The sequence below is a fragment of the Musa acuminata genome, chromosome BXJ3-3 (genome assembly GCF_036884655.1).
Source record: "Musa acuminata AAA Group cultivar baxijiao chromosome BXJ3-3, Cavendish_Baxijiao_AAA, whole genome shotgun sequence".
NCBI lineage: Eukaryota > Viridiplantae > Streptophyta > Magnoliopsida > Zingiberales > Musaceae > Musa > Musa acuminata.
The window spans coordinates 38667729-38687951 of NC_088351.1; the positions used below are offsets into that span (position 1 = coordinate 38667729).

Sequence of the window (20223 nt, forward strand, 5' to 3'; positions counted from 1 at the left end):
TTACGAGAAGATGATACGATAGACTTCTCACTAAAACGGTCCCAAGAAAAAGCATCCACTACTACTTATATTAGACATGTACTGACCTAATTCTCATGGGACTCACCTGACCTGATCTTGTTCAACATGAGAAATCTCACCAAGGCTGGTTTAAGCTGTGGTAGCCTTCCATCTTTGTCCTATGAGAAGAAAATTATGACCTGACAACTCTTGCAGGATCTTAATTTCAATTCGTCAGTGATCTCATGTCAGTATAACTTGGGACAGTAAAAACCATGTAAAACATGGAGGCGTGTCTACTCTTTATAGCATACCGGTGATGGAGATAATACAAGAGAAAGCTTCAAGTGCTGCAATCTTACAAATGTACTAATCATCATTCATCTTTGAGATTAAACAAGTGCAAACCTCTTTAAGAAGATTAATCCCATCAGTTCAGAACTCAACTTGGCAGCTTCGATAACCTGTGCAGATTAGTTTATCATCTGTACTAATCATCATTCATCTTTGAGATTAAAAAACAAGTGCAAACCTCTTTAGGAAGATTAATCCCATCAGTTCAGAACTCAACTTGGCAGCTACAATAACCTGTTCAGATTAGTTTATCATTTGTACTAATCATCATTCATCTTTGAGATCAAACAAGTGCAAACCTCTTTAAGAAGATTAATCCCATCAGTTCAGAACTCAACTTGGCAGCTACAATAATCTGTTCAGATTAGTTTATCATCTGCCCTTGAAACTATTGTTCAGAGGATCATCAAATATACCCATCTTTAAATTAACTAAACTGGTTGAAAGCTCCAGTTGCAACCCCATGCTCATTTCCAGATAAGTACCGAAAACCTCTGGCACAAAAACCGACAACCATGGTGCCTACCGACCGCAGGTTGATCAACAAAAGGATTGGACAAGAATGGCCTACTTTCAAGGTTTTAGTAAGAAAATCCTTGAATTCAATATAGTAGTATAATTGAAATGGTAAATAGAAAGGAGTAAGATGGCAAACCAGAAGTTAGTATAATAAATTTTATTGATACACTTGACCACAATCTTGTTGTCATACCATAAAACAAAATTTTACAGTAACAGTTTATCCGATTTCTGTGAGAATTTTAGATGAGTATGGTTGGCCATGGAAGCACAATATCATAATATATACTGAACAAAAGCACTGAAGAAATGTCTCCAAACAACTGGGATGCCGGCTTACACCTTCCCACAACAAACTTGCAGCAACAAGAACCAAAGTGCACTCAGCTCTAAAGAAGATGCAAGCAAACTGTGGATGCGTAAGCCTGAAAAGAGATAGGAAATTGTTAAAGCCATATAGAGTATATTCATACATGCCTATATTTCAAGCTGCTAGACTAGGATTCCAATCTGCAAATAAAATTGTTTTTGATGATCTAAGAATGATAAAAGGAATAGCTGACCTCATCATTTTTCTCTCATTGAAATAACTAATTCACCTTCAAGATATCTATACATAAACATATAACGTCAATGAAATAACTCCTACTGCATGCAGCTCAAGCCAATGGTAGCCATATGCCCGGTACATTATCAGAATCAGCTTCTGCAAAGAGACTGCATTTTCAGACCTGCAACACAGGATATATAGACAAAAAGACAAAGGAGACAAAGGTCCAGATCAACTTACAATAAGACAGTTCATCCTGAATAGCTCCAATGACCTTATACTTAGAAAGCTGATCATGCATTTATACGTGTCTTTCAAAACTTGACCTAGTAGCTTTTGTATTGACTCGAGTAAAAAGTGAATTATACTTTTCTTTGATACTTCTTAGCAAAGTCAGTCAGTTGTAAACTCTGTCTAAATGCCAAATACTTCTCTAAACTAGTTCCCGCCCACTGTTGACAAAAGCATTCATCAGAAGGAACCAATGAACTCAAAGGAAATGGGCCTTTTGGAGCTTTCTTCAAAGAAACTAAAAATCGATGACGGGGACGAATTCTCTGCTCAAGGGACAAGCTCAAGTACATAGGATATTTTGTCAAGGACTTCACTTCATTCCGTAGTTCATTAACTAGATACAGATATTTAGGCTTCAGGTTCCTCTCCAATGACAAAGATAATACCTGAAAAGAAGAAGCTGGATAATCAATCTCCATTAATAGATTCTCAACAGAAATAGATGAAAATTACTGTTAATATTAACCTGAGCAAGGCTTGTTAACACTTTCAGAATATCAGAATTACACATGCCGATGCTCCTGAGAAAGTTTATTCTAGGCAATATTCCATCCTCAATACTGTAATGGAGGAGTTGTGGATGCTTGGTGACCATCTTGACTATGCTATCCTTAGGAGCCCCTAATTCTTTCGACAGAAAAGAGAAGCGTGAAGTCCATGAATTGTCAATCCGCTGGACAAGAACCTGGGGGCTCAACTGCACAACTTTGCTGATATCACTTGTCTTGATACCAACCTCTTCAACCAAATACCTGACTGTTGGCTTCAATGAGTGCTCGATACTATAAGAGAACAAAGATGGGGCTGCAGTTATAATCTGCCCTATACGAGAGTGAGGAACTCCTATACTAACCAAAAAAGCAACATGGGACTTGAGATTGTTCTCAACAGTGTACTCCAGAATTTGAGGCTGCCTCATAAGTATCCTTTTGATATCTTTGTGTTTGACACCAACACTCAACAAGAACTCCAACCTTTCTTGAGCAGAAGACAAATTTATCTGAAGGCAAGGCATATGTCTCTCATAGATGGAAATTAAATGAGAATCTTTCAAACCAAAAGTGCTCAAGTACTCAATTAGGGGGAACCACTTCTCATCAAAATCTATTTCTTCTGCTAGTTTCTGAAATTTGCTCTTTGCAAAGTTACTATTCTTCTGCTGCAAGGATGGGTACTTATTAGACTCTTTTGTCACCATTAACTAAGGGCATGTTAAAATAATCACAGATTAATTAGAGAATTAACCAGAAAAGTAACTAAACCTTTGCATTCTCCAAATCAACATGCTCCATTTCGTAAGATCTACCTAAGTTGTATTGATGATCTATTTTCTTTGAGATGATTTCCCCATCAACCTTCAGCGAACCATTTGAAAGCCTGAAGCTTTGTGCACTTTCTAACAATCTGTTTTGCCTTCCTTTTCTCAGTACCTGATGTTGTCCTGCAGAATCAATATAAGTAGTAGCTGCAAGATCTTCTGGTCAAACCTGCTATACACTTTTGGCAGTACCTGGCTTTCTATTTGGTTCAGTTGAGTAAATCTTTGACAATTTTCTATCAGAGAATTGATCTTCAACATCTGAAAGATCATCCTGAAAAATTGAACAGTATAAATAAGAGAAAGAATCATATATCATCTATGTAAATAGACAATCCTTGAGACAAAAAAAAGTATATGGAAGTGATTATGGTAATGTAAAACCAATGACTGCCTGACAATGACTATGAGCTGATCTGAAAGTCTGATCCTGCTACAAGCATTAAAATAAAGTTTCCAACGCCAATTCTAGAATAGGAGACATAGTAGTATCCTATCCAACTGAATACCATCACAAAGATATCTTGTCAGTGATAAGGGCATAGGGCACGTAGGCGTACAACCATCTCTTTGCACCGGCTAAAGTGTTTCTGTGGATATTGGTTTTTCCAAGTGCATGCAGGAAGAAAGTTGACATCTTAGTACTCCCAACAATGTCAAAGAGATAATAATGCAGACAATCATAGATGATGACCATAGTTTAAATACATATCCCAACCGGGGTTCTCAATTTCGATGTGTACCACCTGATACAGGCGGTACATACCCCTCCGAGAGCTTCTCGGCACGTAGGCGGTCACTAACTAGGCGGTAACAAAGTTTTGACCCCATATCAGGTGATATGGGGCTGTATCGGGTGGTAACGATCAAAATCCGACCATTACCGTCTTACCGACTTGTATCGAGTTTCAAATGATCAATTTGACCATTGGAGGCAACCTAAAGAGTTTTTAAACCCTTGTCTCCCCACTCTTTCAATTCATTTCACTCTCACAATCTCTTAAACTCTCTCAAACTCTTTTTCACTCACAATCTCGCTCTTATTCTCACATTTTCACTCTCCTAAATTCAACAAAACAACGATTTATAGATAATTCAATATTATGGAAGGATGATCCGAAACGGACCGAAATTGTAAACCTTGCACATGGCTACTCCTCAAAGCCCCAAAAAAATATGTGGCACTATTTTTACCTAATTTACATTATTTTTGCTAAAAATATACTAATGTATATTTATTTATAACTTAAAAACCTTATCCTAACTTTTTTTTTCTATTTTTTAAGTATTTTTGGAGGATTTTCAGCTCATTTTAAGCATACCATGGGTATGCCTTGGTACGTACTGTGCCGAGCAAGACTCGGCACGTCGGTACAGACCGAAATTACGAACCTTGGTCCTAACTATTTGGGGTTAAATACATAACTCTTTTTCCTACCACTGAGATTGCTTGTCATAATAAGAATGACATAATTGTATCGAGTTAGATCCAAAATGTCATAGATTTTGTACAAATTACACAAAACAAATATTTAACATAATAGTAAATGTGGAATATAAGAGGGAAAATAAAAATAAGATGGCGCAAATATGCAATAAGGGGTCTGTGAGAAGTGACTGGTTTGAAAGGAACATATAAAGATTATCCTTATCTAGAAAAGGGAACTAAAATTTATCAGATTGTACAGTGACTAAGTTTTCAGGATTTCCTAGGATAATGAGTTTACCATCAAGGAACCATGGCACTGGCATGTACCATTTTACAAGAAGAGGTAAAGAAACTATTAGTGTTGATCTGGAATACAAAATCGATTGAATCAAGATATTCACAAGCTTTCCAAGGCAAACCACCATGAAAGACATTTACTATGTCATCGGTGTTGAGGCTGCTGGACCATGCTCACTAGAGATCAGGGATGACACCAAAGAAATAGTTCTAGAACTAGTCTTTTCTGAGTATATCAACTGCCAAAGATGGATATGGGCGGCCTTTTTTCCCAAAACACACAAGGAATCATGACAGTAATGAGCTGCACATTAACATTTCTGAAGCTTGTTTAGGAAGCCCTAAAATATTTCAAAGTTCTCCAGAATTCTTCAGCATTGTCGCATTGTTCTCTTCTCCATTCTTCTGACACAAATTATTGGCTTATGGCAAAGGCGAAACACCACCTCATCCAACATTTATCTGCAAAGATCTTCCTAAAACAATAATCATATATCGCGGGAATCCCTCCCGAACGACAAAGAACGGAAGCAACAAACCTCCAGAATGGCCCCCTTCTATCTCACTAACAGCATAGCCATGATGCATGTGAATCCTTTTCCTGATTACTAGGAAACAAAAACCCTAGAAAATTTTAAGCATCAAACAGATTCTATTAGAAAGTGAGATTGAGCAAAGCCAAATTTCATAGCTAAGAGAATGGCTCATGTCATAACACCAGATCATCACGAACTACTGTGCAATTTGATCGATCGCATGACCACCCAAAACGATCTTAGAGGACAATCAAACATGCAAATGTAAAGAAGGGGAGGAGCTCACTTCCCGTTCCTCGCTCTCGTCTTCGTCCTCCTCCTCATCGACATCTTTATCATCGTCTTCGTCATCGTATGGGGAGATCAGGCGGCCCGTCCGTGACCGGCGGGTGGATTTGAGGATGCGGGGGTTGGAGTGGGAGGAGAAGACGGCGAAACCGACGCCGGAGCGGCGGAAGCCAGCGGAGGGAGACGGGAGGAGAGGAGAGGAGGAGGCGGAGAAGAAGAGAGGCGAGGATTTGGGTGGGAAGCATAGCATCGCCATTTCTGGAGACTTCTTATCCACATGGGAACAGAATATTCGCTGGCTGTTAGTATACATACTGCCCTGACGACGCCCTCCTGTGGTGTCGCCTTCAGCTCTCGGAGAAGCGCTCGAAACGAAACCACGTATTTTTAGTGGGCATTTTATTGGGGTTGTTTTTTTTCAATTTAAACGAAAATAACTTTGGTCTTTTACTAAAATAATTTATCATATTTTAAAATAAAAAATAAAAAAATAATTATTAATATTTATTTTTTTTTATTTTTTAAAAAGTTTATGAGAATTAATTATTAAAATTAAAGATTTTTTTAATAATATCTCATCTATCAAGTCATTTAAGTATAATATGAAGGCATTTTCATTCAAATTAAAAGAATACCTCTAAGTAAAAAATATTTCTTTATTTCATTCGAATTTGAATTTAAGTGTGTTTGATTCCCTAACTGAACCGTATTAACAATTAAAGATTTTCTCAATCTAATTTAAACGTTAAATATCTAAAAATATAATTATGATAGGATGATAAAATATAATAAGATTACGGTCCGTCGAGACGGTAATCTTCATAGAAATCTTGGTGGTGTTCTTGATTTTGCGAATTGAATTTGAGCGGGAGTCACTGTGATGCGACATGTAGGGTTTCTTTGCACGGAAGGGGGAGATGAGCAAGGGCCGGTCCACGGAGCCCTTGGATTTCTTCGTTTGGACCGTCGAGGTACCTTCCGATCGATCCTGCATCTCCTCCTGTTGCGATGTGAATTTGATGTTGATTTGGTTGCTTGTTTCTTGCTGCTGAATCTGGATGATTGGTGCACTGTGATGTGATTCCCAATTTGCAGATTGATTGTACTATGCCTTGTAATTCTATGGGAGTAGAGTAGTTTTGCCTATTAATTTGTCAACTTAAATTTCAAGGTCAGAGTATCACCGACGCTGACTATCAATCAATAGCAGGGTCTCCATTGGTTTGGAACATTCTGTTCCATGAAATAACTCATGTCGGAGAAGCATGATTGGGGAAAATAGAGGAAAATTAGTTGTAACCTAATTGTGAACACAACTTTAATTTCAGATGTCTCTCTGGATTCAAATTAATCTGTGCAATTTCTTCTTTTGTTGGTTGTCACCTTGGTATGTGTGTTATGGGAGAAATTGGTGGAGGGTTATCTGATCAACGACATATGGGGTAAAACCGCATAACCAGATTATACACTTCGCCTGCCATCTTCTTGGCCCTTCTTAGTCATATACTGGGCAATGAGCAAGTTGGATGACTTGTGCTAAGCCCTAGATTGTGTAGATCAACCTAGCCCCCAACAATGTCGTCGTCCTTTATCATCATCATCTGTGTTCATCAATTAAAATATATAAAAAATATATATTTTTATATTTTTATTAATAAAACCGATAATATTAGAATAAATAAATTTAGATATTTTACTTTCATAATTATAAGATGATAATATATAATTAGCCCGTTAACTCTCGTTCGTTTTGTGTACTATGTCAACACTGAACGCTAGTCATCACTAGTTAAGTTCAATGCATCATGAGAGTCCTCTTTTAAGCTGGCCCGAGCCAGAAATAGGTGGTGATCCTGGTTGCTATGATGCAGCTCCGGGGACCATCCGAAGCCAGCCTAGGGAACACCAAAGTGAGTAGGGTGGGGATGGGGATGCCTAGGAAGGACAGGCATGACAAAGATGGAGCAACATCAAGCGTCAATGGCCACCATCACGTCATCCCTTCCAATAACTCCCGGACAAAAGGAGTTCAGGCAGAGCTGCTCACCGAGCCCAATAATTATCCCCTTCTAAACTCCGGTTTTGTCCCCAGCGGCGATGAGACCGCCAAAAGTACTGCCACCGGTGCACAGTGCAGTAATGTGATCGACTCATGCCAGGGGAAGGAGGGCGTCGTACCTGGAGCTTTACGGCGATCTGGATCGTTCGTGGCGTCGGCTGAACCTTTTCTTCTTCATCGGGTCCGCTACGGGGTTCAGATTCCCAGAGCTAAGCATATAAAACAAAGAACCTGAGGCAGAACAGTAGCCACATTGATCTGATCCGGTGAGAAGTGGAAGCTCAGCAAAAAGGAGGATAAGAGGACAATCCATCACATAACCTTTGATTCTCCTCCAAATGCTAACCTCCATGCATGTCTTTGGAGCTGCTCTCATACTTTAATCTCCCTTGCAAAAGTGGCTTTGGCCCTGCCCCCGTCCACCACGCCCAACTTCTTCCCTCTTGGACTTTGCATCCCTCCAATAGATTCTCCTCCCCCCCTGCGCATCATTCAGTACTGCACGACGTCATATCAGATATAAGCAAAAAAAAATGACAGCACCCGTCTCCTATAAATGACTCTCTCTTCACTCGACCTGTTCCAAACTGATTCATGGGGAGGAGGCACGGCAACCAACCAACCGTGACGCAGTCGTCCATCGCGCTGCTGCAAGAGCGATTCAGAGAGCTACAGAGAGTGAAAGAGATGAGGGAAGAGAAGGAACAGCAGCAGTGTCGCCGACCCGTGTGGTTCATCCATCCCGATCTAATTCGTCCATCCAGGCCTCTCCGTGGTCCTCCGCCCTGTTGGTTCGATGACCACAGCGATCGCTCGGGTTCGCAGTCCACCTCACCGTCAGTGAGCTCGTGGCTCGATCAGACCGCCGCACGCTTCCCGGTTTCCAGCAGCGAACCAGATGTCGACACCACTCTTCACCTGTAGTCATTGAAATGTCAGGTCCAACTTCCAGTTCTCCCCGTCATGGTCTTGTTGTTGTGGAGTGATGGCAGTACTCTCTTTCTTCTTTCATTCCATCACGTCAGAAGAGCAAAGAGCGATGTTAGTGCGATGTAAATACTAGAGACTGATACTAAGGAGATCCTATGCTTTCCAGCCTCATGATAGGAAACTTTCGATGTTTGTGTAACTCATAAATTTATGACAGAAAATTTATGAAAATTTAAGTTTAATAACAATGAAAGCCTCAAAGATAGCAGTCATACTGACTCAGATGTATTTCATCTAAAACTCATGTACAATGTTAATGCATCTCTAAAACATTGTAATGCATTTATAACCAAATTGAGGTTTAACAAAATGCTTTCTGGCATGACGCTGTAACATAAAGGAGGTTCACCTTCCTCAAGAATAGATACTCGACTTACTAGAGACCTTGGTCACGTATTTGCCATTCAAATATAACACCATATCAGAAGAATAACATGAAGCTAATAGATCGATATCAAGCTAATGATCTCTAGGAAAAATTAGCAAGTTTAGTCCTTAATAAAATACATCTGGTTTCACTATATAAATTAGGAATCAGATATTGAAGAGTAGAGGATATGAGTTAGAAGAAAAGGCAATAAGAGAGAGGGGGGAGCAGAGGAGGTGGCACCATACTGGAGACAGAATGACTCAGCCAGGCTTAAAATCTTAGTTTAACAAAATTCACAGACATCTCTAACAATGGACGATACCTCTACAACTTCTAAAAACAGAAAGAAGTGAGTTTACTATTTACTTTCTGTAGCAGTACTGTGGTGTGAATGGCACCAGATAATAGCTGAAGAAAAACTGACCCATAATAAGCCTAAGAACATCTTTCAGACCAAAAATGATTCAATTTAAAGCTCAGATAAGGACAAAAAGACTGCTCAACCCTCAAACCAAACTGGTACTAATATTATCATATATCGTACTCAAAACAGCCCTCAAATGTTGCTGCATTATCCTTCTAACTTCACACATAACATGAAGCATCTCATTCGTCGACAAGGATTGAATTCATATGAAAATCACTATTACATTTTATACTAACATTAGGTATTAGGAAGAGCGAAAATTTATCAAGGTACTAAGATCAAAGTCTGAATTGACCGCAAGGTTAGTTCCATCAGAGCTTTACCTCATTAAGATAGATGAACTTTTTGAAATTGTCACCAGAAAAATATTACTCAAAACTAATAACATCCTAATCAGAGATGGATTACAAGGACAGATACAATCTAATATTATCTAAATTCTCTAAAATATCAGTAACTTAGACAATGTTGCAATGTCAAAAACATCTCACAGGAACTTAACCTCTTCTTCAAGTGAGTGAGAATAGGCAAAAGCGTAAAACAACTTGTATTCAAGAACCATATATATATAGACACAGATATATAAAATGTGTGTCTGTGTGTGTGCGCGCTTTAATTTCTCGATGGTTGGTAGGTGTTCTAAATGAAAACAAAGGCATTAAAGGGAAAGATAACTTACCGATGAATTCTTCATTGTGACACTAAGAGAAATTTTGCAATCTGACCAAAAAATTTGAGCACCTTTAATAATCCATGTTGCTGAATTAACAGTATGCTGTATTTCATGCAGAAGAGCTGCAGGCACCATTTGTCCTCAACTTCCAGTAAACAGAAGAGGTCTAACACAAGAATACAACATGTTCTAGAAGTTATTCACCATCAACTACCAATACATAATTTGTTTGAATTCTTGATTTGTTTATTGTACTAAATCCCAAAGTTCAGATGGCAAAAGGCAAACTTAGTCATTCTCATAGTTGAAATGTTAAAACAACAGTATCTGACTCCTGAAAGCTACCAATATAATGGTCAAATTCCATTGTCATTAAATATATGGGTCACTGAAGGACTACCTCTTGATAATATGGATGCCCTAGAGCAGATCCTAAAATTTAACATGATGAAAAATATGTTTTTTTTTTTTTTTTGCAGATTCCATAATGTTCATTGCCAGATGAAGATTACCTATTTATGAGTTTGATTATATAAGATTTTTTTTTTTGGATAAACATAAATATCAAATTCTATTACATGTTAGATCAACCTAATGTCAAGGTTCATGGCATGACTCTATTGATTGCATTATATTAGAAATAAACACATACTCCAGAGAATGTCAGTTCCATGACAGTATCTAGCTCTACAATAATATTAGTATATTCAATTTCAAACGGAAGTGTAGTCCCGTAATACCATTACAATCTGATAAGAATTCTCTTGAACAACAACAGTCGATATTGGCCTGAAGGATCTTACCAATACAAAAAGAAATGACCATAATATAATCGGTATTGTTGTCTGATCTTCTTTACCAAATCAGCTTCTGGTGATCATGGCCATAACATAATTGACTAGTCAGCACATAACCAATGTTCCATTTCCACTATACCATGTTCACAAAGGCCATTTGGACAGCCAAAAAATGATGATTATTGAATCCAGCAAAGAGACTATTGTTTCTACCAAAGCACTCTATCTAAATTTGTCATTTACCATTGCATTAGAGAAACTATTGAATCCAAGAACAAATCCATATGAGGAATTGGACAATCTAGATTAACTATCCACGAAGAATCATCAGAAAAATCAGGAATATGATAGATTACCAATTTTTGCTCCAAACCATGGCTCTTGAATCTGTTCCACAAGAACATGGCTTTCCAAGATCGATAAGAACGGCAACAGCCTTGTCGTAGCTTGATCTCAAGGGAATACAGCAGAAGAGTGTTCGTGAGATTGTATCGAGATCTTAAAGAAAGCCCTCTTGATTCGGAACATTTCTCCTGTCCAGTATCTCCAATCTATGAAGAAAGGAAATCATACAAACTAGATTTCTCAGGAGAGCGTTCAAAATAGAAACTACTCGCGCCAGAATAAATCAAACCCTACCTTTCATGAACAGAAAAACTCTGAACAAGGGAAGCCCTCGAAGGAGCAGAGTCAGAGGCAAGAACTCGGTTAGGTTGCCGCAAGAATGCAGCATGAGATGCAAATCACAGTATTCCATAATCAGATACCTTCCCCGAAAAGAAAGCACCATCAAGAGTGATATGCACGATTTCTTGCGTTTCGCCCATCAAAGAAAACGCATTGATACAGATCATCCTGATATAGATCCGCCTCGCAAAGGACACGCGACCGATCCTCCAACCTCAAAGAATCAAATGCGATTTGAATTTCTTGGTCGGAATCCACCATTTGAAAACGCCGCTTCTCATACAATGGATGCACGCAAGTTAGGGATCTCGAGCACTTGCAGATACTCTTGAGAGGCACCTCGAAGGCGCGCTGTCAGCAGTCGTGCCACAGACGATAGCATCCTCCCGGAGAAAAGGGCAGCGAGGGGGAGGTACTGTGATCGGATGAGAAAGAACATGGAGGTATCCGATGGCATCTTGACCCACACCGCCATCGTCATGCTCCCATGGATGGTAGTACTACGCGGTCCTCCCTAAGTGCAGACCATTGGTGGATGCACCATACTCTGCGGCGGAGACCACAAAACTTAACGAAGCGGTAAAGCCGCGAAACTTCAAGCTCTACGGCTGCGGCCAGCGATTTTTTTTCCCTCAAATTCTTAATTTAATATAGGTTTACTGTTTGTTGTTTTTGTTATTATTATTAGTACGAATGTTTTTGAAAAAAATCTTTATTTTTTTTTATATAATGCCTTAAGCTCAAAAAATTGTCCTCAATCTAATCACACTTTCGCTTGAGCTTAGCTACTCGATTTATCATATTTTACTAACTCATCAGCTTTTACTCGTCCATTGACATTTGATTGTCCTGACGATGCTCTTTAGGAGTTAGCAGGAGAGCAACTCTATACGTAGTGAAAGGGACGATTAGTCCTTGTGTAAGAGTTGTAGTGAAAGAGGATGCCCATATGAGAGGTGGTTAGCCCTTACCCAAAGCTATAAATAGAATAAAATAACCCTTGACGAAAGAAGACAAATAGCCCTCACACGAGTGCTATAAGCAAAGGGGGTCGACAAGACATCGTATGAAGACTATAGACGATGATAGATCCTCACACGAGGGTTGCAAGCGATAAGAGTTGATAAATGAGACTATCAGGTGCAAGACAAAAAGATGGAAGGGGAAGATGAGGTCGGATGTGACAAAAGGTGGTAACTAATATGAGTAAAATAATCATTTCTAAAAAAAATACTATAAAAAATTTTCAAACTTGAGGTGCTTTGTTGGAAAAATCTAAAATGCGTTTTTTTTTTTAAGGAATCACCATTATTTTATTTATATTATTATTATTATTATTATTATTATTATTACTTTTAGAAAATACTCTTATTTTAGATTTTTTTCAAAAAGTAACTTTTTTTTTCAAACAATACTCTTAATTAAAAAAAATACTCAAAATTTTTCTCATCAAATTTATTATTTTAACTGATATAGTGTCTTCGTTTGGCTTAAGGTGTTTTCTAATATTATTTATTATGTTACTAAAACTTACTTAAATAACATTGAATCGTATTTATTATTGATTATAAATCATTATAATATTATATTTTTAGGATTTTAGTTAACTTATTTGAGATTATGAGTCTATTTAAATTATTTATGATATTTTTAAGTAGACTTTATAGTGTCTTGTTGTGATAGCTAAAATATTATAACAAGTCAAAAACATTATTACAGATGAAATATTTTTAAGGATAATTTATGTATTTTTAAAATTAGAGGAACTATTTAAAAAAATAAAATGGATGTACTGATTAAAAAAAACCTAAAATAAGTATTTTCTAAGAAAATCATATATATATATATATATATATATATATATATATATAATAACCTAAATCCAGTATCAAGTAAAGGAAACATTAAATCCATATTAATATTTTAATTATTTAGATATTTGTATGTTGTTAATATGTGATCCATGGGTAGCATGTTGAGCCGGTCCACGGTCTGCCATTTCCGGTTCGGCCTCGGTCCGCGGAAGAAATTTTCCAAGGGTTGAACGGGTAACGTTCCCTGTAGATGCTTCTAGAATCGGCGGACCTCTATATAACATCCGATGAACGGAGGCGCGTTGTCCCCGCGATCCAAATATTGATCCGAAGACGCGAAGGCGTAGCGTCTCCGTCTCTCCCCTTTCGCCCCGTCCATCTCCACGTTCCCGAGTTTTCGATCCCCTCCCCCGACGAGAAATGGTGAGGCATTGTCTTCCCCAAATCTAATTGGTTTTACGCTATCTGCCTAGATCTGTAATATTTCGATTGATAATTAGAACCTTGATTTTAGTTCCTACTTTAGGATCGGTCGTGTGGAATTCGAATCTGCGATGCGGTAGTCGATGTCGATTTATGTTGAACTTTTAGATTTGTTCCTTTCTCGAATGAGTAATTTTAAACAAATTGGTGTTTGAGTTCGGCTGTGATAGAGTACGCGTCAGATCCATCACTAGGCGATCATCGGGACCTTGTTTGACGATGAGATCTAATTAGGAGACCAGGAGATCTACAAAGATGATCGGTGAATTCAACTATATGTTTGTGTTGAAGCTGTTTATGATGAATTTTTCATTGTGCGCATTGATGGCTCTATTATTGCTTTTGCCCTTAACATAGGGCTAGTCACTACACAAATCTCTCTGCGTGCTTGGTTGAGGAAGAAGTTGTAGAGGGGTTAGAAGCCTTTTAATTTATAGGTAATTATCATCAAAGTTTACTCCTGTAATGTGTATCTCGGTGGAGCGGGTTCCTGATGGAGCCAAGTTTACTCTCTGTTTGCATGCTTCGGTTGGTCTTATATTTTATCTAGTTGCCAATGGATGGACAACTGAGCGTGAAACGTAATCGATTTAGTGGATTATTATAATTGGATTGATGGAAGCAATTTACAAAAGTAAATTTTGACTTAGATTTGGGATCTTATTTTTCAAAGATGAGTCGTATGCTTAATTCTGTGACTGATCCACCTTCCAAAACACGGAGAGAAAAGAGAATCGACACATCATAACTTTGAATTGGAACACATTGTATCGTAGACTCCTAGTTGAAGAATCCAGTGCAATTTTTCTGTTCTATGGTAAGTGTAGGTTTCAAAGAGCTTGTTTATGTTGATTAGGTTGCACTGGACATTGCATTGGACCTTCTATCTAAAATGCTTAATGCTTTTCGAAGAGGCTTACATATTGCCAATTGGTGGTTGGGAAAATAACAAAATTACTTTGAGAATATAGTGTTAATGAACTTAGTCTTTGTTTGCTGGGAATTGCCATGGATGCTTTAAAATGCATTGTTAAGTCAATGCATTCTATTCTATGTTGGACACTGATGCTGAATTTTTCTCATTACATGTGGGCTATTTTCAGACTACATTACAGTACATTTGCTGCTTACACTTTCACATAATTTTTTTTTTCTCTGGTCACATGACTAACAAATTCAGTGCAACTTCAAAATACAAATTAAGTTTTGGAAGAACTTGATATTTTCTCTGGTCTTATAAGTTGCAGTGAGATATATTAGTCATGTGGAGGGCAATATTGTTCTAACTATTTCATGCTAGAATAATCATGGTATGATCAGCGGATCCGAAAGGGCCACTAGCCGGTGCTATCATAATCATTACGTACTTTTTCTCCTATTTCTGCTAGCGTTTAAAATTCTGGTGGCAGTTGTTATTTTGCTTTCATTTGTGTATATATGATTATCTGACTGTTTTCTGCAGACTACTTCAAGGCGCCTTGCTGACAGAAAAATACAGAAATTCCAGAAGAATATTACAAAGAGGGGGTCAGTACCTGAGACAACAGTAAAGAAGGGAAATGACTATCCTGTTGGTCCTGTTGTGCTTGGGTTCTTCATCTTTGTGGTCATCGGATCATGTATGTCACCCTAATCTGATCTAGTTGATGCTTTATTTTTTAACCTTTGCCTATAACTACTGCTAGTTAGAATTTTCATGCAGTTTAATCTATGTTGTTTTGCTCGTTTACTCTTATATTTGACCTCCAAGATGACTAATTAGCATGAGATTAAAGTAGATAGAGAACAAAAGTAGACTAGTATATTCCTATATAGAAATTCTTGATACTTCTTAATTGCTTACTTGGTTTTTTCCATTGAAACTTATATCCTTTTTTTGTTGGCCCTTATTACATGGACTAATTATATATTATCCTTTGTAATTAACTATCTTTAGTTAATCACGATCCCTATACTTTTAAAAGTTACAATGATATCCTTGAACTTATGAAAGTGAAACATTTAATTTTGTTTCTCTTTATGTCATCGACTATGTTGATAGAATTATCGTAGGGTTTATCACCGGACACATATTGACTCTGTCTCATTTCGATTTATCACTAAGCATGTGTGACATTTTCGTTGATGCTTAAATTTGTCATGGTAGTATTGGCTTTCTCAGTATAGCATGATAAAGTCCAGTAAAGCAATAAAGTAGTATTGGCTTTCTCGGTATAGCATGATAAAGTCCAGTAAAGCAATAAAAGAAAGCCGTAGGGCTGTCTTGGAATAGCAGGATGCTGCTACTTCGTCGAATTGGCCCCATTTAATAGGAAGCTGCTTGAAATCTATTTGGTTGTTACAGTCCAATTCTTTATGAAATCCATTGACGATACAATTAGTTTTACTTTCTTTTTCTTATATCTCTTTTGACAAATAAAACTTAAATAATTTCTCAAATTACTAAATCGAGCAGAATTTTGCAACAGAAATTATCCTTAATCACTTTGTTGAAGTAGAAAAACGTTGATCTTATCCTTTCAATCCAAATGGCAATGTTTTTCTTTTTTTCCACCATTACTGAGTAGTAGCTAGTTGTATTTCTGAAACTAACTACTGTTCTGTCGATCAGAAATATTATAAATTTGAGCACCGATGTGTCTACAATGCTGATATATTTCTTCTTTTGTTCGGTGGGTTGGCAGCTTTGTTTCAGATAATTAGGACGGCAACTAGTGGCGGGATGGCATGAAGCGTAGGGGACAAAGGAAGCCCTGCTCAAAGTATGTGACGGTTTAATTTGCTCGGAGACAAAAAAAAAAAAAAAAAAAAATGTGTTATGAGATTGCCAAATCTTTAGTCTATAAGATATATAACACATATACATAACACTTGCTGACGTCCTTGTCTTCCTTTAGTCCAACTGCTAATTCTGGGTCTATATTGAACTCCATTTTCTCATACATGACTTTTCTATCTTAATGATATGACCAAAGGGACCATCTTGTCTTTGACCGGAGGGGAATCTATGCGAAACAGCTACGAGGTAACATCGCCACTGCCAATGATGAATTATGTTAATTTATCGAGACTAAACGTAAAATTTTCTCAGATTTCATGATCATGCATCCTAGTCCTCGATGTTGGTAAATAATTAAATGAGCCACTTTGATATGTTGTTAACGAGAGCTACGGTAGTCGTAAAAGGGTAATCGTAAAACTTTTTTTTTTTATGAGCAGTTAAATAATGAAAAAAAAAAAAAGACAACCAAGCAAGTTAAGTTCCATATTGGGTAATGAAGTCTTCATGACAAGAATCTAAATGTAAATTAACAAAAATATTACGTCCTTCTTCCAATAAATAAACATATCGATAGAGATCAGTGGTAGAAACAATACCGGCGGCTGCAGCGTTACATGAATGAAACACACCTTTGGGTGCTCCACGAGGGAAACGCCGACGTGCGTGTGTTCAGGACACGTCGACGGGCTTGAAGAGGAAGAGCAGCGAGGCCGACTGCTGCTGCTGCTGCTGCCTCCCGCCCAGCCGCTCGTAGCAGTCGATGGAGAAGAGCGAGAGGGAGAGCGACAGCGAGAGGGAGAGGTGGGCCCCGTCGGAGCCGGCGAGCCGGTCCAGTGCCGGCCCGATGCAGAGCCGGTAGAGCCGGCGGTACCCGCCGAGCGCGGCCACCACGGACCGGGTGGCCCCGCTTCCGCCGGCCGCGTGACGGTGGCAAACGTCCTCCCACACGCTGTCCCGGCGGCCGACGGCGCTCCAGAGGCGGCACACGCACCCTGCCACCGCCAGCGACCGCCCGTCGAGCCGCCCCAGTATCTCCGCCAGCAGGTCCACGTTGTCGTTGATAGAGAAGGCCGTCCGTCGCCTCCCCTTTCTCCCCTCCTCCTCCTCCTCCCCTTCCTCTGCCTCTTCTTGGGGTGGCATAGTTCCTTCAGTAGTAGCAGAAGAGAAACAAGAGAGGAAACCCAGAGTCCTCTTATACATGGGAGGAAAACGTTGTGCTCATTAATGGTGGAAGGGGAAGGGGAAGGGTATCTGCAGCAACGAGGAGATGGGGCCAAGAGCTGAGAGATGCGTTACGTGACCTCTCCATCGTATTCCTCTCTCTCTCTTCTTCTTCTTCTTCTCCCAAGAAACGCTGGGATGAATATAGTATTGGAAAGGTCTTCCAAAGTGGATTGGCATGCACATATCGGTCGCATCAAATTTGGCCGTGCCCGAGCGCTTTACGTGACGTGCCCACGTAGCGTAATCTCTCATCGACTAGCCGTTGCTGCTCTCTCCCCCACACACACGCACACACACACACAAAGAGATAGAGAGAGAGAGAGAGGGAGACGGGAGAAGAATGTAATGATGAATAGATGAATAAGAAAGAAGAAAGTGTCACCACCTACAGACATCTCAAGTCAGCCATGTCGAACCTACAAACTAGGCTTTAAATGAGACGCGGTTTACACGGATGGCACGCACCATATTCGAGCCATGGAGAGTCGGTGGGAGCACCAAACTATCATATCGGACTTCATTCGAGTACCAAATTTGCTCATTTTAGAGAAAGATAAAAAATGAGTGGATATAAAATGTTATAAAGGAATTAAGATAATACAAAGACATCAGATGAGATGAGAGGATGAGTTGTCACATGCTTATTGGCTATCGACATGGATCCATCGGATCGGATCGGATCGGAGCCATGGATTGGTTGTCGTGCCTCGTGTGCACTATTTTGACGCATCAATAATAATCGATCCATCATCGCTGCTTCTTTTCTTTTGTGTTTGTTGGGGTCTTTCCGATGGATTGTAGGGCGGATGAAGACGTGAAAGATGAGCGACGCCGACGCCCCTTCCCAGCTCAGACTCCTGCAAACCCTCATCATTGTGTCCGAGAAGGATGCCCTACACTCCCCATCTCTCTTCTTCCTCTTTTACCACCCAACACGAGGAAGATCTCGGTGGAAATGATGAGGGAGATCTACTTCGACAGGGAGGCGAGAGACCACATGCTCGTCTCGCCCATGGAACATTCTCATCATGGAGAGAAGACAGATTCCTGCACGCACAAGGGGAGAAAGGGAGGAGTCCAAAGGCCCTCGCCACTCACGTGACAGCCTCCGTACCCCCGGAGGAATCCCTGCCGATATATCAATTCCGTGGAGCACAAGTCAACAGCTGCAGGAGGCCCGGCCACCATGAGGACACCGAGAAGGCCAAAGAGATCGCTCGGCTCAGGCCTAGGGCTCAGCACCAGATAAGGGTTGGCGTCTTGTAAGGGTCGAGCACAGTGGGTCACAGGAAAGCAATGGAACAAGTAAACAAAAAGATGAGGTGATGTGTGTTGGATTCTTTCAGCGGGCCGCTCGTTAACCGTATGTGGCTCATAATTTTACTGGTAAGAGGCAGTGCACTGCCCTGGTGGCGGCCGAGAAGTGATGATGTTCCTACGATGGTGGCCGCCTATGGGGTGGACGCGACGCCGGATGTCAGCCGACGCGGGTGGAGACCGCAACGAGAGGGATGACGAATAGGGTTTATGGATTACGCCCCTAAAAGGACAATATTGCCCTTCGTCAAATAACTATTTCTGATTTATATCCTTAACCGCAATATTCCAATTTCGCCTTATAAAAATCTTTTATTTCCGCTAATATCCTCTTATTTACGTTTTTTGCTCATAAAATTTGGCATTATTCTTTAAGCAGCCATAATAATAGAAATTTAGAATTATTCTTTAAGCAGCCATAATAATGGAAATTTAAAATTTTAATGATCTTTTATTCTTAAAATACTTACGTATAAGTGATTTGAGCATATACAATCATCTACTTTAGGTGTATTAAATTTGGTTCTTTTTGCATCAAAATATTTAGAGTGGTTTGAGCATATATAATCTACTTTAGATGTATTAAATTTGGATCTATTTGAAAGACCCATAGACATTACTTATGATAACACTATGGATCGAGTAAACAAAATGAATACTTATGAAAGATCCAATATGCTTAGTTTGATACTCAAGAGAAGAACGGTTGCAAATAATATTATGACGATGTTTCCTCCCACGAAGAGCACAGTGAAATATTTAATGGGTATTAAAGAACATTTCAAGATGGCAGATAGGTCATTTGCCAACATCCGCGTAAAAAGGCTTACTATAACTCTGAGTTATTGATATCCTTAAGATGTACATAAGTCAAAAAGTGTGTTTTATGATAAATATGTTAAATTGAACTCATTTACTAAATTCTTAAACAGACAAGATATTTATGCTCAATATTTGAGTATTACAGTAGAATGGTGTTATTGAAACGCATAATTATAAACTACTGAAACGATTC

The 20223-nt window shown here is 39.0% G+C and overlaps 3 protein-coding genes and 1 long non-coding RNA gene across 6 annotated transcripts; 1 reads left to right on the top strand and 3 right to left on the bottom strand.

Annotated features, from left to right (window-relative positions):
- Nucleotides 1–996: 996 nt before the first annotated feature.
- LOC103979871 (transcription termination factor MTERF9, chloroplastic) lies at nucleotides 997–5908 on the bottom strand. 2 transcript variants are annotated; one of them, XM_009396099.3, is made up of 7 exons: nucleotides 5584–5908; nucleotides 3228–3309; nucleotides 2980–3158; nucleotides 2184–2876; nucleotides 1664–2103; nucleotides 1437–1579; nucleotides 997–1298 (listed from the first exon to the last, which is right to left on the bottom strand). In XM_009396099.3, exons 1-5 carry the CDS (start codon nucleotides 5896–5898, stop codon nucleotides 1786–1788), a joined length of 1587 nt encoding a protein of 528 aa, XP_009394374.2. In that variant the 5' UTR covers nucleotides 5899–5908; the 3' UTR covers nucleotides 997–1298; nucleotides 1437–1579; nucleotides 1664–1785. The 2 variants fall into 2 exon arrangements, with proteins under 2 accessions (XP_009394374.2, XP_009394375.3); XM_009396100.3 differs by having other exon boundaries at nucleotides 2184–2873; nucleotides 5584–5892.
- Nucleotides 5909–6351: 443 nt separating this feature from the next.
- On the bottom strand, nucleotides 6352–12134 carry LOC108952329 (uncharacterized). 2 transcript variants are annotated; one of them, XR_010495100.1, is made up of 7 exons: nucleotides 11541–12133; nucleotides 11258–11452; nucleotides 10111–10270; nucleotides 8222–8562; nucleotides 7966–8142; nucleotides 7764–7875; nucleotides 6352–7186 (listed from the first exon to the last, which is right to left on the bottom strand). It is a non-coding gene; the product is annotated as an uncharacterized LOC108952329 (long non-coding RNA). The 2 variants fall into 2 exon arrangements; XR_010495099.1 differs by having other exon boundaries at nucleotides 7764–8142; nucleotides 11541–12134.
- Nucleotides 12135–13668: 1534 nt separating this feature from the next.
- On the top strand, nucleotides 13669–16846 carry LOC135632928 (uncharacterized). Its single transcript, XM_065141811.1, has 3 exons — nucleotides 13669–13825; nucleotides 15348–15504; nucleotides 16570–16846. Exons 1-3 carry the CDS (start codon nucleotides 13823–13825, stop codon nucleotides 16614–16616), a joined length of 207 nt encoding a protein of 68 aa, XP_064997883.1. The 5' UTR covers nucleotides 13669–13822; the 3' UTR covers nucleotides 16617–16846.
- LOC135632927 (F-box protein SNE-like) lies at nucleotides 16788–18177 on the bottom strand. Its single transcript, XM_065141810.1, has 2 exons — nucleotides 17297–18177; nucleotides 16788–16922 (listed from the first exon to the last, which is right to left on the bottom strand). The coding sequence occupies exon 1, from the start codon at nucleotides 17865–17867 to the stop codon at nucleotides 17337–17339; it is 531 nt and encodes a 176-aa protein (XP_064997882.1). The 5' UTR covers nucleotides 17868–18177; the 3' UTR covers nucleotides 16788–16922; nucleotides 17297–17336.
- Between the last annotated feature and the right edge of the window lie 2046 nt (nucleotides 18178–20223).